The 14,578-nt window shown below is 42.1% G+C and overlaps 1 protein-coding gene and 1 long non-coding RNA gene across 5 annotated transcripts in view; both read left to right on the top strand.

The window, feature by feature from the left end:
* Positions 1–14,578, top strand: part of LOC309714249 — a 239,549-nt gene that overhangs the window by 162,343 nt on the left and 62,628 nt on the right. The gene's annotated exons all lie outside the window — the stretch shown is intronic.
* The window catches only part of mtrr (5-methyltetrahydrofolate-homocysteine methyltransferase reductase), a 30,153-nt gene that overhangs the window by 11,063 nt on the left and 4,512 nt on the right, over positions 1–14,578 (top strand). For 2 of the 3 annotated variants that reach the window (XM_082546510.1, XM_082546508.1), the window contains exons 11-14: positions 1,610–1,790; positions 2,445–2,563; positions 8,545–8,637; positions 12,480–12,674. In XM_082546510.1, coding sequence (XP_082402636.1) covers positions 1,610–1,790; positions 2,445–2,563; positions 8,545–8,637; positions 12,480–12,674 — 588 coding nt within the window. The remainder of the gene's footprint in view (positions 1–1,609; positions 1,791–2,444; positions 2,564–8,544; positions 8,638–12,479; positions 12,675–14,578) is intronic. The other variant, XM_082546509.1, reaches the window with a different exon arrangement.

The following is a 14,578-nucleotide window of genomic DNA, read 5'->3' as shown; positions in this document are numbered from 1 at the left end:
TAAGAGCGTTAAGGAGAGGGAGTGGGAGTTAATAACATGAGAGAGAAGCTCTGTTAACTTAATAAAATCTGGCATTAATATAAAATCAGATTTGTTGAGGTACTTAGAAAGAACTTTAAAAAGTAATAGTCATTTGAATTGTGTAGGGTGACAAATTAAAGGAAAAACCTGAACATTTATACCTACAGCAAGGGCGTCCAGGGGCGTGCTATGTTGTGTGCAGGGCATTGTGTTGGCTATGAGTGACCACCTCTAGTGAAGAAATATTTCTTACCTGGTATGGGTTGTTTCTTGCAGCATGACAGTCTCTCCTCCTTGGGGCACAAGGGGACATAGAGCATGAAAATTATATGAATCATATGGTGTGGCCTTTGTAGCTGCAATATTTCAAGCCAGATATACACCTTTTGGAAGATTTTGGGTTCAGCGTGTTAGATGCAGTCTCCATCACCAAATGTGGGAGTATCTTTGGAAGAAGTGTGTTTCATCTCTCCGGTAGAGTTTCAGAGAATTCGTGCCATGGCACAGCGAAGCTCTTCTGGTGGCAATTGGCAGCGTGACACTTTAGTAAGACACTTTATGTAAGTTTTTCGTATCTGTGTGAAGCTTGTTTTGGACTCCTTTTGCCAGACGTGCACATTATGTGGTATACATTCGTTTGAATGGCTGTTTGTAGATTTCATTGATAGGAAGAAACTGCATAAATGAACGGACTTTAAATATTGCATAGACTTTAGCTAGCTGTGCTTAGTTTAAATAGGCCAAGTGTTCCTTCTTTTTTCCTCACTTAGCTAGTCATTGATTTGCGCTCCATTTTAAGCTAGTGCCCATTAGGTTTGCTTTGAGACTCATGTTGAACAGCAACATCTAACGCAATGTCAAAACATCTCCGCTCCTCTCATTAGTCTCTCCCTTAGCTGCTTGTGTGTGTGTGTGTGTGTGTGTGCACGCGCGAAGAGAGATGGGAAATGGACAGGAGAGAGTGGCTGTAGTTTATCAGATGGTGCAGAGACATTAGAGACCTGCATTATTGATGCTGTGGTCAATAGAGGTCTCCAGTGGCCCACAGGAACCGGAGAGCGAAGGATAAGAGTGTGCGAGAGTGCTCTAGCCGACAGTGAATAGAGAGGCATCTTTATCGAGGCAAATAAGACAGAAGCTTTTATTCTTCGAGAAGCAGAAATCACATTCTGGTTTGATTTTAAGAAAATATGTACACATACGTGTTTATTAGGAGGCTAATACACAGTATGATGTCAATCTCAAGCGTAGGATCCAAAAAAACACTACTAGATACAGTGGGTGAAAGCTCTGTGAGGCTTCCTCCAAACTGAGTCATTTTACCACTTGTTGTGCCTGAGATATCACTAAACAGCTGACATTGTTCGAAATGGGTAGCTGTAAGTAACGGCCATGCTGAAGTAATTGGCCTAAAATAATCTTTCCCAATTTTCTGCTCTCCCTGTGCCTCTCTGTGTTTCACTCTGTTTTCACTTCCTCCCTGCTTGTCACTGTCTGTATGCCTTGCACACACACTCTCACATGCTGATGTTTCCCCCCTGTCTCTGCCTTTTTCCATCTCAAACCATCTGTGGTGCCATCTCTGTAGCTCTCGTCTTAGACACCCAGGAAAGCTTCATTTTGTCTTCAACGTGGTAGAGATCCCAGCATGCTCCGGCCGGCCCGCGGGGAGGCGAGGCTTGTGTACTGGCTGGCTGTTTGACCTCATCAATCCTGGCCTGGTTTTCCCTGGGAAGGCTGATTCGTCCAGCAGCCCAGCACTGCCAAAGGTAATGAGTAGACTGGGGTAAAAAAAAGCTGAAAGTAGATTGTGCACATTTGTGGTCTTGGCTGATAAATTTCTAAGTGCTCATATTTGCTGGTACAAGCGCTGTAGGAGTTGCAAGAAAACGCTCATAGGGTGAGAAAAAATAGATGTACCCTTCTGGCTAGGTTGAAATCTTGCTACACTTTACTGGGCCTTACTTTGTCTTTGTTTCGATTTTTCCAGTAAAATAGCAAAAGAGGTTGACTGCCCCATTCTCCTTCTAGTATTACAGTTCAAGAGGTACTAGAAGGGGTGGGAAGCAAGAGTTGAAACGGCTTGAAATTGTGCTGTGCTGGGCGTTAGGGATTCAGACAGCTTCCACTACGTGTTTTATGTCCCTCTGAAAACTCGGCTTTACTAGCTCAGACATGTAAAGAGAGTGAGCTTTGAGCCAGTTGTGTGTGGTTAATTAAAGTAAAGTAGTTTAACTTAGAGGAAGCAGTCTTCCCTACCACATACCCTATGGATTTCAATTGCAGCGCATGAGTTTTCTCATTAGTATATCTTAGAGTAAGAAGTACATCAATGAATCGATTGGCAAGCCCACAGCGGCTCCTTGGCATTGTTGTAATTACTCTAATTATTGTAAATGCGCTCTAATGTCCTTTGATGCTAGATCCATGTGAGTTTGAAACCCAACGCGTCTTTTTGGCTTCCCCCTGATCCATCAGTGCCCTTCATCATGGTTGGCCCAGGCACCGGAGTCGCTCCATTCATCGGCTTCCTCCAGCAAAGGTACGCTTATGTGTTTTTTTAAGCGCACAATAGAATATCAGCTTGCAACACAAGTGACTTTTTTCCCCAAATAAGAGGCTCATTGCATATTTTGAGATCGCCCATTTTGGAAATGTTTCCGTCAAGAGGATTCAAGTACATGTAATAATGCACTTGAATCGGCGCCAAAAATCGCAGCTGAAGCGGGTCAGCGAAATGTCCGTGTCAAGCATCGGGTTATGTGCTGATTTGTGCGAAGTGTCGCACACACATTTCCAGCTGAAATTACGCAGCCTTTAATGAATATTCACAATGTTGAAGTGATGTTAAGTGCTCATCATCTGTGCATATTTTCTGCAGAGACAATTAAATGAGACCCTTCTCAAAGCCGGTAAAAAGACCACGTCATGTACATCACATAAGCCATAATAAATCTCGCAGCGAGGGCTGCGATCACGTCAGGGATTATGTCAGGTGCTTTACTTATCTCTCCAGGAATAAATTACACTTTCTCTGATGCACAAATTTATGACTTCTGTAATAAAGGGCCAAGAGTTAAAGCAGCACGTGGAGTGATATTGATTTCAAAGTAAATTCTCCAGTAGGTGGTGGTCATGTTGGAGCAAATCATTGCTTGTAATTGCCAAAGAGGTGATTGGAGGATATTGACTGTTAGCTTAGTAGGCAGTAGTTCTCTCCAGCTAGTTAAACCATCGCTGCGTTGTACGTCTGTGATTGAAGAGTTCTCTCAATTAGAGGAAGACGTGACATTTTGTTTAATTGTCTGAATTGATGGCTAAATCGAGATTGCGAGATTGCGAGAAGATGACCTGTCAGAAGGATTTAATGTGATCCGGGCTGATGGCTGTGTGTTGAACCAGGCTTATAGCCACCATGAATTGTCAGAAAGCGCAGTAAGCCTTTTTAGTCAGACTGACATGTCTAACTCTTGGGTGGCTTTGTGTAAATGAGGTTGTGCCCCAGTCAACTCCAATTGTCTCTAAATCCCCCGGATGTCTGCTCTGTAGTGGCGGGTGGTGTCCGCCCGTGATTGCTCTGAGAGGTGACCGGCTGAAGTGATGGCAGCGGTGGATTGTCTGCCGCAAAGATTCGGGGAAAGATGAGTGGTCATCTCGGGTGATGCTTTGCTAGTGCCTGTGGGATGGAGCGATGAAGATAGCACATTTTCTGACTGACCTGGTCGCAGCACTCACAGGCAGGCTCTTCTTCTTAATGATAAAGGCTCAGCCAGAGGGACAGTGCTCTGATGTAAGGCACTGATATGAACATATTAGTCTTACTTTCATCCTTACAGCAGAGGCCAAATATTGCTCTCCAAAATGTAAATCTCTAAAAAAAGCACATTCGAGTGTTTTATTACAGCAGCGGACGAGGATTTTGATTGATTTTTGCAAGGCTGCGTGTTCATAACGCTCAGCCTCCTAATCAAATATGTCCTTAAAGTTCAGTTTAAAGACTTGTTTTGTTTTTTTTTTTTGTTATTTTTCTTTTCTTTTTTTTATATCACGCAGCTCTTGACTGTTCCAGCATAAGCCCACGTGAATCAATTCATCCCAGCTGTCTCGACAGTCGCTTCTCCTCGTCTGCGTCTCTCATCTTCTCCCCTGCCAGCTGCGTATTCTGCTCGAGGATTGTAAAAACCTGTCGCGGTGCGCGGCATTGTGCACAATCTATCTTGAGATTCCAAACAAAGCCTCGGCGGCTGACGCTGCATTCTGATAGGAGATAACAATCACCAGTTTGTCAACGGGACGCCGTATCTGCCTCGAGGCCCGAGAAGGGCCCTGTTAGCAACAAAACAACACGGGGACACTTCGATCTTCCTACCTCTCCCCTCGTTCGCCCCCACTGTTAATCGATGGCTGTTTTCAAAAGTACTTTGTACGGGTTTGTAGCACTGGTAACAAGTAGAAGAAGAGTCTCTAAAGGTCAGAGGCTCACTTGGTGGTACCAGGAGATTATAATAAGGGCCTCCAGTAGTCTGGTATTGATTGCTGTTGTGTTCGTGGAAGGATTTTATGGAGAATGTGATTTTCAGCGTCTTTCAGTTTAGCTGGGAGCAGTGACAGTTAAACAAATATTGTATTTTAAGTGAGTGGTTTGCTTTAATCCTCTTAGAAGCCATAACATAACAAGTTTTTCTTTTGGAGTGGAAAAAAAGGAATCTTTTTTCCTCAGTTTTAGGTGCACCAGTAGGCATATTTGGTACATTCAATACAACAATTTGTATTAAAGTTTGTGTTTTTGTGTGAGCAAATATTTAGCTTCCATTTATCAGTTCAAACAGAAAGCTGACTACAATTAGGCAGCTTAAGCATCTTGCTTCCGTATTATGAAAACATTTTGAATTCATCACTTTGGATGTATATTGTAATTCTGCAATGCAATGTCAGTGATTAAGTCTCAAGCTGTTGTTGTTTTTTGGCTCTTTTGTATTTTTAGAATGTAAAAATGCACTCAATGCCACTCGCATTGAGCTGCAAAGATGAAAATGAAAGATATGAGATAATTGTGATGTTTACCAGGCCTTAACCTCAGCTTCCCTTGCAGTTTCCCCTCCTGCTGATCAACTGAATGGCGCTGAAAGGCAACCGCCTCTGATTTCGACCCCAAATGGAGTGCTCTGTAGATGCTGCATTCCCCTGGGATTTTATTGCAGGCTGTTATAGTGTGGGTATGTGGTGTGATGTGATTTGTATTCAAGGAAAGGCGCCGGTGTGGTCTACTCAGAATGGAATCCAGGTTTTTCATATTGGTATTGATCCCTTTAGGGCAGGCGGCGAGAGGAGAGACGAGCCCACTAAAATGAGTTTACTTGAGGCTGTTTGCAGATCAGAAGAATCTCGTCCAGGATGCTAATGGACGGGATCTGAGCGTTCAGATGAAGTCAGCCAGACAGCTCTGTTACCCAGTCTCAGTCGCAAAGTTCAAACAAATGTATTCCCTGAATCTTTCTTACTTACTGGTCAACTTTACATTTAATTAATGAGAGCTAAGCTTTGTTTTTAGTATTCGCAGTCACACTTGCGCATTGATTTGTTTTTGCCTATTGCTAATTACTGTAGCGCTACAACAAAACAGTTGATTACTCTCTTCATTATTTAAAAAAAAAAAAATGTAATGAATCTGGTAATCCAGTCAGAAAATGTCAGAAAATACAACCTCATTTCCAGAATAACCTGGGATGCTGTGTTAAATGTAAATAAAAACAGAAAGCAATGATTTGCAAGTCATTTAAACCTTTATTTGGTTCAGTGTACTGCAGAGACTGCACAGATGCCAGCAACATGCTTCAAAACATGAGATGGAGGAAATGAAATTCAGAGATGTGTTATCCTAAATAGACACTTCATAAACATTTCATTCCTCAATGAGAAACTGGCAACACTTTAGTTAAATGAGTGGCAATGAATAGAAACTCCTATGGAGATGTTTATTTATTGATTTTGCTTTTCCCAAAGTAAAGAGAAGGAGGGTATGACTGCTCTTTGGAAGACTTTGTGGGCAAATAATTCAGCAATTTCAGGATAAAAAAATGTATTGTTATGTAGAATCTGGGAACTCCATCATCTGTGGTACATCATATCAGTAAAATCACAGTATACAGGGAGCAATCAGTCATGATTTTTCTGTTCTTCAGGAACAGCTTTGAAGACACATCTCTGTTGTGAAAATCACCACGTGGGCCCAACAAGACTTTTTTCAGTGTCAGTTTATCACGGAATCCAGGATTGCAAGTTAGATCTGTGCCTTCCAAGGGAAATCCATACATAAACAAGATTTCGAAATTGACCCAAGTCAATTTAAGACAGACTGAGGGGAAGTGGAAAAGTGTCCTGTGGTCTCGCCAGTCAATATCTTAAATTGTTTTTGGTAATCGTGGACGCCACGTCCTTCAGGCTAAAGAGCAGACGAACCATCTGGCTTGTTATTGGCACTCAGTTCAATGCGAGCATCTTTGATTGTATGGGGGGAGGGCATTATTGCACATGGCTTTATAAACTTGCACATCTGTGAGCGCGCCATTAATGCTAAGTTAAGTTTTGGAGCAGCATATGCTGTCATCCAGACACTTTACTTTTTCGGGAATACTTTAATTATTTTAACAAAGCAAGTGCTGAACCATGGTTTTCATGTTTTTTCAGCAGCGTGCCTTCTTAGTAAAAAAAACAGTTGGAGAGTGTTAAATTTAGTTACTTTTCTGCAATGTGGTAAACATAACTAAATAGAGTTTTTAATGAGATTTATTACTGGCATCACATTCAAAATGAGCATGTTTTCTAAAAGGAAAAACAAAACGTCAGAGTTTCAGTGTTCACTATGTTGTCTTTATGCAATCTGTAATTAAATATGAGGGCTAATAGACCTGCAACTCATAGATTCTGACCTTTATGTACAGTTTACATAGTGTTGTTTGGAAACACTGTAATTAAGAGTTCTTTGTGGTCTACAGGCCAAAGTGACTTCTTTGTGTTGCTGAGTTCAAATTTATATTAAAACAGTACAAATCTTTTAAAAAACAGATACAAGTGTCCTCTACCTTTTTAAACCAATTCAGCGACCTGTCATCCAATAGCATAGTGACAATAAAATCCAGTCAGTCTTCTGCTAAATTTAGATTCTTCCTGGCTTTGACTTAAACCTTTGTTTTTGTGCAGTGGATATCGAATATTTCATCTCGCCTTTCCAATCAAAGATGTTTCCACCTTGTTTATGTCATCTGCATCGTGCTGTTTGAATCATGCTGTTTGAACCGTCTTGGTTACCTGAGTCTTATTAGCTGTTGTTGTGCAAAAGCAATCTAGATTATTTATTGTTCCCTCATGAAACATATCCAGTCCAGTCCAGTTCTAACCTGTGCCTTCAATGGAGGTCTTGCCCACAAAACTGCCTCAAACTCCATGCAAAAATATCTTTTGCCTGGAGATTTTCTTATCCACATCCTGAGTCTTCGTCTCTGCTCATCTTGCAGTTTTAGATGTAGATGTGAGATGACTCAGACTGTCTCCAGTAGGTGAAAATTTGCAAAACATTCAGATCATTTAAAAATATTTCAATAAATGTAGTTCATTTTGTCTTAATTTTGAGGTTAGTCATTTATTTTTTGTGCTGAAATACTTATTAGATTACTTATTAGCACAGATTTAAAAGTATTATCACCTCTTTAAGCACAATATCCCTCCATTAGTCTCAGGAGCTGGCTGCTATTTTCATTTTGTGATAGCTGGAAAACACAGCAGGATTCAGTCTGTCTGTGAACAGCAAAGGATGGGATTTAGGGAAACAGGCACCGTATCCTCGGAGCGCAGCGGTGCAGCACAAAGAGCCCAGTCTCAGTGTCTCTCTGTGGTATTTCTCAGCCCCTTGTCATGGTTGGTCACTTCAGCTAGCCCCTCCCCAAATCACCCACCCACAGCTAGGGTAACAGATAATGCCGGTCTCTTTAGACAGTCAACTGACTGATGGCATCATGAAAGGTTGGAGGTCAACTGTTATCTGGGAGAGAGCTGTCACCTTTGCGGCAGGTGTGTGGCACAGATAACGGCATCCTCAGAGCCGCTTTGTGTTTCTGCATTGCTGTTGCCTGCAAAGGACTCTGGGAGATTTGCCAAACTCCAAAGCCACAAGAGAAATCACTTTTTCAGGAGCAGGTTTTTTTTTTATGTTGTTGCACCGAATAACAGACACACATAAATGTAGGAGTAAAACTTGTACACACTCACACACTGAGCCCTAGTTTCATTTTCAGCAGCTGCTTATTGTGATGGAACCTGTGCTCGGGTGGAATTTAATAATGCATATAATGTCCTTCCTTAAACACACAGGTCGTCTCTGTGCACGTGCCACTCCTGTCATTACAGACAGTGCTCAACAGCGTCACATCTCTTCTTTAGCCTTTTGCTGTGACTAAGGACTCTCCTCCATCGGGCCTGTGTCTGTTTGTATTGATTGACCACTAACATCTGTTGTTTGACTTTCAGAGAGGAGGAGAGACAGACGAACCCCGAGGCCATATTTGGAGAGACCTGGCTGTTCTTTGGATGCCGCCACAGAGACCGAGACTACCTGTTTCGGTAAAGTGTATTTTTCCTTTCAGTTCAGTCGTCATTCAGACCCACATACCTTTTGTGATTCAGATTTAGTCCTCTCCATAACCCTCTTTACCTTGCTGCTGCACTTCTCCATGTATTAAAATCTGTGACCTGCATAATGAAGACTGCAGTCTGAATGTACAATGTGTGAGTTTTATTATTCACTTCTATATATCTATATCTGTATATTAAATGCTCAGGGTATGTTCTAGGGTGTTTGGGAAGAAAACTAACATGCATAAGCAGCTACTTTACTTAATGTTGCAAGATCCTCTGACCTTTTAACATGGTTTGGTTTATATAGCTGTTATATGGAAATTCCTAGAATATCCAAATAATATTTTAAAAATTAAAGCATTAAAATATGTAATATTAAAGCTCCACTAAAGGTATATTTTATAAAAACATGGGCTCTATAGTGTGGTTAATGTTGGTTTTAGGGATAATTACCATTTAATTTATGAACGCAAATGGATTGTGAACACAGTCAGTCCCAGCAAGTCTACTCAGAACTCACTCAACTGGTTGTATTCTGGTTATAAATACAACCAATGTCATGTTACACTGAAATCCAACCTTTAGTGGAAGACTCCAGGTTATTGCCAATTTGCCCCCCTCCCCTCCCCCCCCCTCCCCCTCCAATGCCATTTCAAAGGCAACATCCACTGTTTTCCCTCAGGGGGTCTGTAGCATTAGGATCACTTTTAGCTTCTCTTAATTCATTGTTTTAGCCTATAAATCTAATTCTGACTGTTTTGGTTCACTTTTATATTCAACAGCCTTAAAAGCTGTAAAAAGCTTTAAAAAGCATGTAGTTAGCAAGTTAGCATGTGGTGGTGGTAAAGCATTTAATAGCTTAATACTAAATATTTTCCACAACAAATACGGTGCAGGATTCACAGCTAAAAATAGATAAATAAAGTAAATGTATTAGACTTTAATTTGTCTGCTGCCCAGACCTCCAAATGCAACAGTTATGTTAGCCATAGCGGCTTTAAATGTCGACAGCCAAACCTAAACAGATTCAATATTTGCTAATGGATTTAGACTCAATGAATGGTTCTACTCAATCACAGCCCGGCTCTGTTTTTGTTTTTGTTTTTTTAACTGAAGAAGGGGTTGTTTTTTGTGTCCCCCCCCCTCCCCCCCTTCTCTCTCGCCCTTTATTTTCTTTAAAAAAAATTAAGATCTGAAGGACCGCCCCCCCCCCGCTCCCTGTAATGAGCTTTGTTCATCTCAAGTAACATTATCTTGGTTGTGTGAGGAGAGTTGGACTGGAGCAAACAATGAAATGGACACACACACGGTAACAGGGAGCAGAGGAGGCGAGTGTTACTAGCTCAACTGTAAATGACAGAACAGACTCTGACACAGTGCTGAAATCAAACAGTTTCACATAAAAAGCCTTCAGTTTCTTTTTACCTTCTTTTTCTTTTGGGTGGGAAGAGAGCAGTCCCTTGGAGGAGGGGAGGTCCCAGAAGGCACTGGTAGTAGAAACACTGAGAACATCTCAACACAGGCACTAGGTTGTATTTTAACGCCAATCTTAAGTTACCTTAAGTTTGATCCATTTAAACTGTACTAAATATTAAACCACCGCTCTTGATTTCTGAGCTGACATCAGCCTCAGAGGAGATCTTTGCTCTGATTAGTTTGTTTTGGCTTTTCTCTCTCCTGACTCCATACTAATTGATCAGCTCTTGGTAGTACCAGCAGTGAGCGTGTGCTCAACACCGGTGCGCTGATCGAGTTCTTTTGCAGGATTAAAAAGCATGAAAGAATTAGCATCCTTAATCAAACAAGGATAGATCACAGAGGATGTTGTTTGTTCGCTTTTGTTTCCTCTATCTCATAGTTAAATATGAACTCGCAGCCAGGTAGAAGGCAGTGTTTGCTCACAGTGTGGGCTTCTCTGATGAATACCCCCACAGTGTTGACCAATATGATTAGTCTGTGTTTTATGAGCCACCCATGAAGCGTTGTACTTAATTTAAATAGGTTAGCAGAATGAGAACAACATGCCTGCAGTTGAATTGACTGTCTGCATTCATCCCTGCTGGATTTCTCTTAAATTAAGTGCAATTTGATGTCTGGCATTGCCCTGGAATGCAAAAACCTTCTTAGCATAGTCTGTAATGTTTTTCCTTTTTTTGTATAATGTCCCAGATTTTAAAAGAAAAGTTCAGCTGCCTCTGTCAGAATCACAGGTCTAAATTTAAACTGAAGCATATACTGCTTTTAATGCTTATAAATATTAAGAAGAATGTAAAGGTAGGATGTGACCAACCCCTCCGGTCGTGCTCTGAATGCAGAAGACAAACGAGGCTCGTGACACACCTCAATCAGCCGCAGCACTTAACATCCCTGCGAGAGATTCATGCTCATCTGCCTGCATGCCACATCAAACCTGTCCTCCCCTTTCGCCTCTGCCGCACTTATCCTCTCCCCCCGCCCTCCCTGCGACGCCTCAGCCTCTTTATGGCGTGTGATTTCACGCTGTAGGGAAAACACGACTGGAAGGCCCGCTGGGTTCACGTCAGGGTCCGGGAAATTGCCACAGGCTGTTACGTGTCGAAGCACACAGAGGAATCTGGCAGGTTTTGGCTCTCATAAAACCCCGGGTTGTTGGTTGTTGTGTGTTTCTAAGAAGTCAACTGTCATTTATCATCTGCCGGTTTCTGCTCGCACGGTTATCAATCTGTGATGATTTATATTCAGACGTCAAACAAACAAACTCGGCAATCCTTCTCCTTGTTATTCATCTGGTCGCTCCTGTGTTCAAACAGACTTTGTAATCACATATCTTGGTCAAAGGATTTTTTCCTCGAAGGAATTTTTTTTTCTTTTTAATTTAATGATATCTCTAAATGAAGGTTAGATGGTAAACACGCTGCAGAAGAACTAACAATTCTGGACATTTCAAATAGAACAAAGGGCAACAGCGCTCGCCTCTCCCTTTAGTATTCACACCACAGCGTCTCTGTGTTATCAAAAAATGCCTTATTTTAGTCTAGGGGTTACTGCAAAACACAGACCCCCCCCGAGGCAAAGACCTTCACCCCTGATCTCGGAGCTGGGGCTGTTATGACTGTGTGCGTGTGTCTGCGTGTGTGTTTCTGCTCATTCCGACTGCTTAACTTTAAACAAGATGCTCTGAGCCACAATAAACCTTACTCCCTCACCACCTTCCTCCTGCCTTCCCTTCCAATAGCACCCCAGGCCCTGTAAAAACACTGAGGCAGAAGAAGAAGTAGTTGGCAAGCAAAACACAGATAGAGAGCAAGGTTACACCCCACTGCCAGACTGGGAGGATTGATTGTAAAAAGATGCTTATAACAGTGACTCGACCTTGCTTATGAAATCCATTTTTTTTTTCAAACTTCTCTTGTTAAAGAAGACAAAGTGGTTGTCTGGCACATTTTTGCTCAGACCTTTTGTCCATCAGTGTTCGGTGTTGAGCTTGACAGTATTTTTTTTTAAATTTTTTTTGGTTCATAGGAAATGTTTGTAGTTCCGATCTTGTGAGATGGTGCGAACCATTGCTAAATATCCCACGGGAGTGTTGGATGTGAAAGAATAAACAGCCAATGAAAAAATGTTAAATTAAATTGGGGTTTTTTTTTCTTGTAAAAAGCACATAAAAGTGCTGTCTCTCACAGTTGCTCCCATTCACGTATCGCCTGATCTTCGCTCTGCACCAGCAGCTAAAACTGAGGCCTCCCGACTGCTTTTGACAAGTCTAATCATCACAAAATGAGGAACAGACTGTCCAAGATTACAGGAATAACTTTAATAACCTCTGCTTGCAATTTGTCTTGTCCCAGAGAGGAACTCGAGGGCTTTGTGTCCAGAGGTATCCTGAGCCACCTCATGGTGTGTTTCTCCAGGGACCACGGGGAGCACGAGGACGCCGCCACCTCAGCCGCACGTCCCAGATATGTCCAACACAATCTGCTGCTTAACAGCCAGCACATCACTGACGTCCTGCTCAAACAAAACGGTTACCTCTATGTCTGCGGGTAAGAGTGGCACACTGGATCTTATTTCACCCTTAATTCGTGTTGAGTGATGGTTGTTCTTTTCTTTTCTTTGTTTTTTGTTTTGTTTGACGTCCACCTTGTTCGGCTTTATCATGTTACGGCTGCGCTTCTATTAAGTTTATCACAGCCTGCATCTCACTCACAGCTCCTCTTTCTAACACTTAGGCCTGGTTTTGTCACATTGCTTTGCCTTGCAGTATAGATTCCTTTCAATGCTCACGTTTCATGTTCATAAATTTCACATTTCCAGTTTTGTATTTTTATTTTAGAGTAGCTTATTTCCAGTTCAAAATGTTTCTTAAATATTGTATTTTAGGCCTTTGTGCAGCCAGTGTCTGAAACAAGACATTTCTGCTCCTTTCCCATTAAGCTGGCTTTCTCCTGATAAGCTGACCCACACAAACAGAAGGTTGGTAAGAAGGTCACTGAGGCTGCTGTGCTCACAGCCGGAGGTGTGAATCCTGTGAAGCCAAACTTTTGGCTCACTGGATAATTGCACATATGAAACGTCAACTTTTTAATGTAAGAGAAAGCTCGATGAGAGCTAGACTGTTTGGGTGGTTCAGGAGAGAGCGAGGGTTCACAGTCTGCCAGTTCGGGGGTGTCCCGTCTACCTGCAGAGAACTGTTGTCAGATGGAGGCAGTGTTCAAGCATTGTACAAAATACAAGGCTTTTGCTGTTGTCAGTCCTTCAGCCAGTTATAACATACAGAGAGCTGAAGTGAAAAAGTGTAACAAAGAATGTGACGCCACACTCTGCGCTTTTCGTGCAGTGTTTTTGATCTTTGATGGTTTTTTTGTGGTTTGTGGTGCTGTCGATCCCTCACTTATTCCGGCTCACTTGTTGTCCAATCAGCAATCAGCAGATGTATATGTCATCCGCTTCCAGCGATGTGCAGCTGGGATATTTGGTGAGAAGCCCTCTCTGTCCAAAAGGAAATGTGTGCGCAGACCGACACATTTGTGAATCTATAAGTTATATTTTAGTTGTAGTCGTGGTGAAATATATTCTGAATGTGGTTTATTGTGTATAAAGCCAGTGCTTCCAAATAAAGTTCCTGTAGTTACTGTGGCGTATAACACCATAATCAAGTTCATCATTTCTCGCAGAATGAATTTTTGGGTAACTTTGAAATATGGGCAACATTTGGGATCTAGGCTGTAACTCTGTTAGGCTGACTATGTGCCAGCGCACACAGAACACAAGGCAGAAGATTTGAGTCAGGCTTTCTGAGTTAGCGTGCAGGCTTCTCGTCAGTTTTGCCAAGGACTCCTGAGTCACTGAAGACAATCCAGCTCGATCTGGTGCTTTCAGAGTGGTCGATAGCAAGTGTGCAGCGAATGAGCATAAAATCCATAAAGCACATATGAATCGTCCTTTTTGTTTATCCACTCAGCATGCAGTGATCCAGAAAAATGTACACACTAAAAAGTAATGAAGCTTTGTATTTTATATGACCACCTTTTGGCTTGTAAACGGCAAACACTCGCAGGTGTTTGGCAGGTACGTTGTTTCACTCCTGCTGGAGAATTTGCCACGATTCTAATGTGGGTTTACAATCAGGAGCTCTTTTTAAACCAATTCTGCCTTAATGCGTTTAAGAAGACCCCTGTTTATGACACGTTGGCTTGTTTAGACTAAACCACACCACCCCGACGTGTGATTTCTACAAGGTATGGCAACGTTGTGGAATCAGAGAGGCGTTACATCTAACACGGCGGCGGCGGCTTCCCGCTACGGCGGCTCTGACTTTTACACAGGCTACGATTCGGCTCCGTCACTTGCCTCTGCTGCTGGCTTGAAGGAGCAACAAGAAAGCCTTCCCATTCTGCCTTTGTACCTTTTATGTAGAAAGCTACGGGCAAAATAAAGGTGCAATATT

Source organism: Aulonocara stuartgranti (genome assembly GCF_965226115.1).
Source record: "Aulonocara stuartgranti genome assembly, chromosome: 9".
NCBI lineage: Eukaryota > Metazoa > Chordata > Actinopteri > Cichliformes > Cichlidae > Aulonocara > Aulonocara stuartgranti.
The sequence above is the reverse complement of the archived record's forward strand: the minus strand, read 5'-3'. Positions and strand labels throughout refer to the sequence as shown.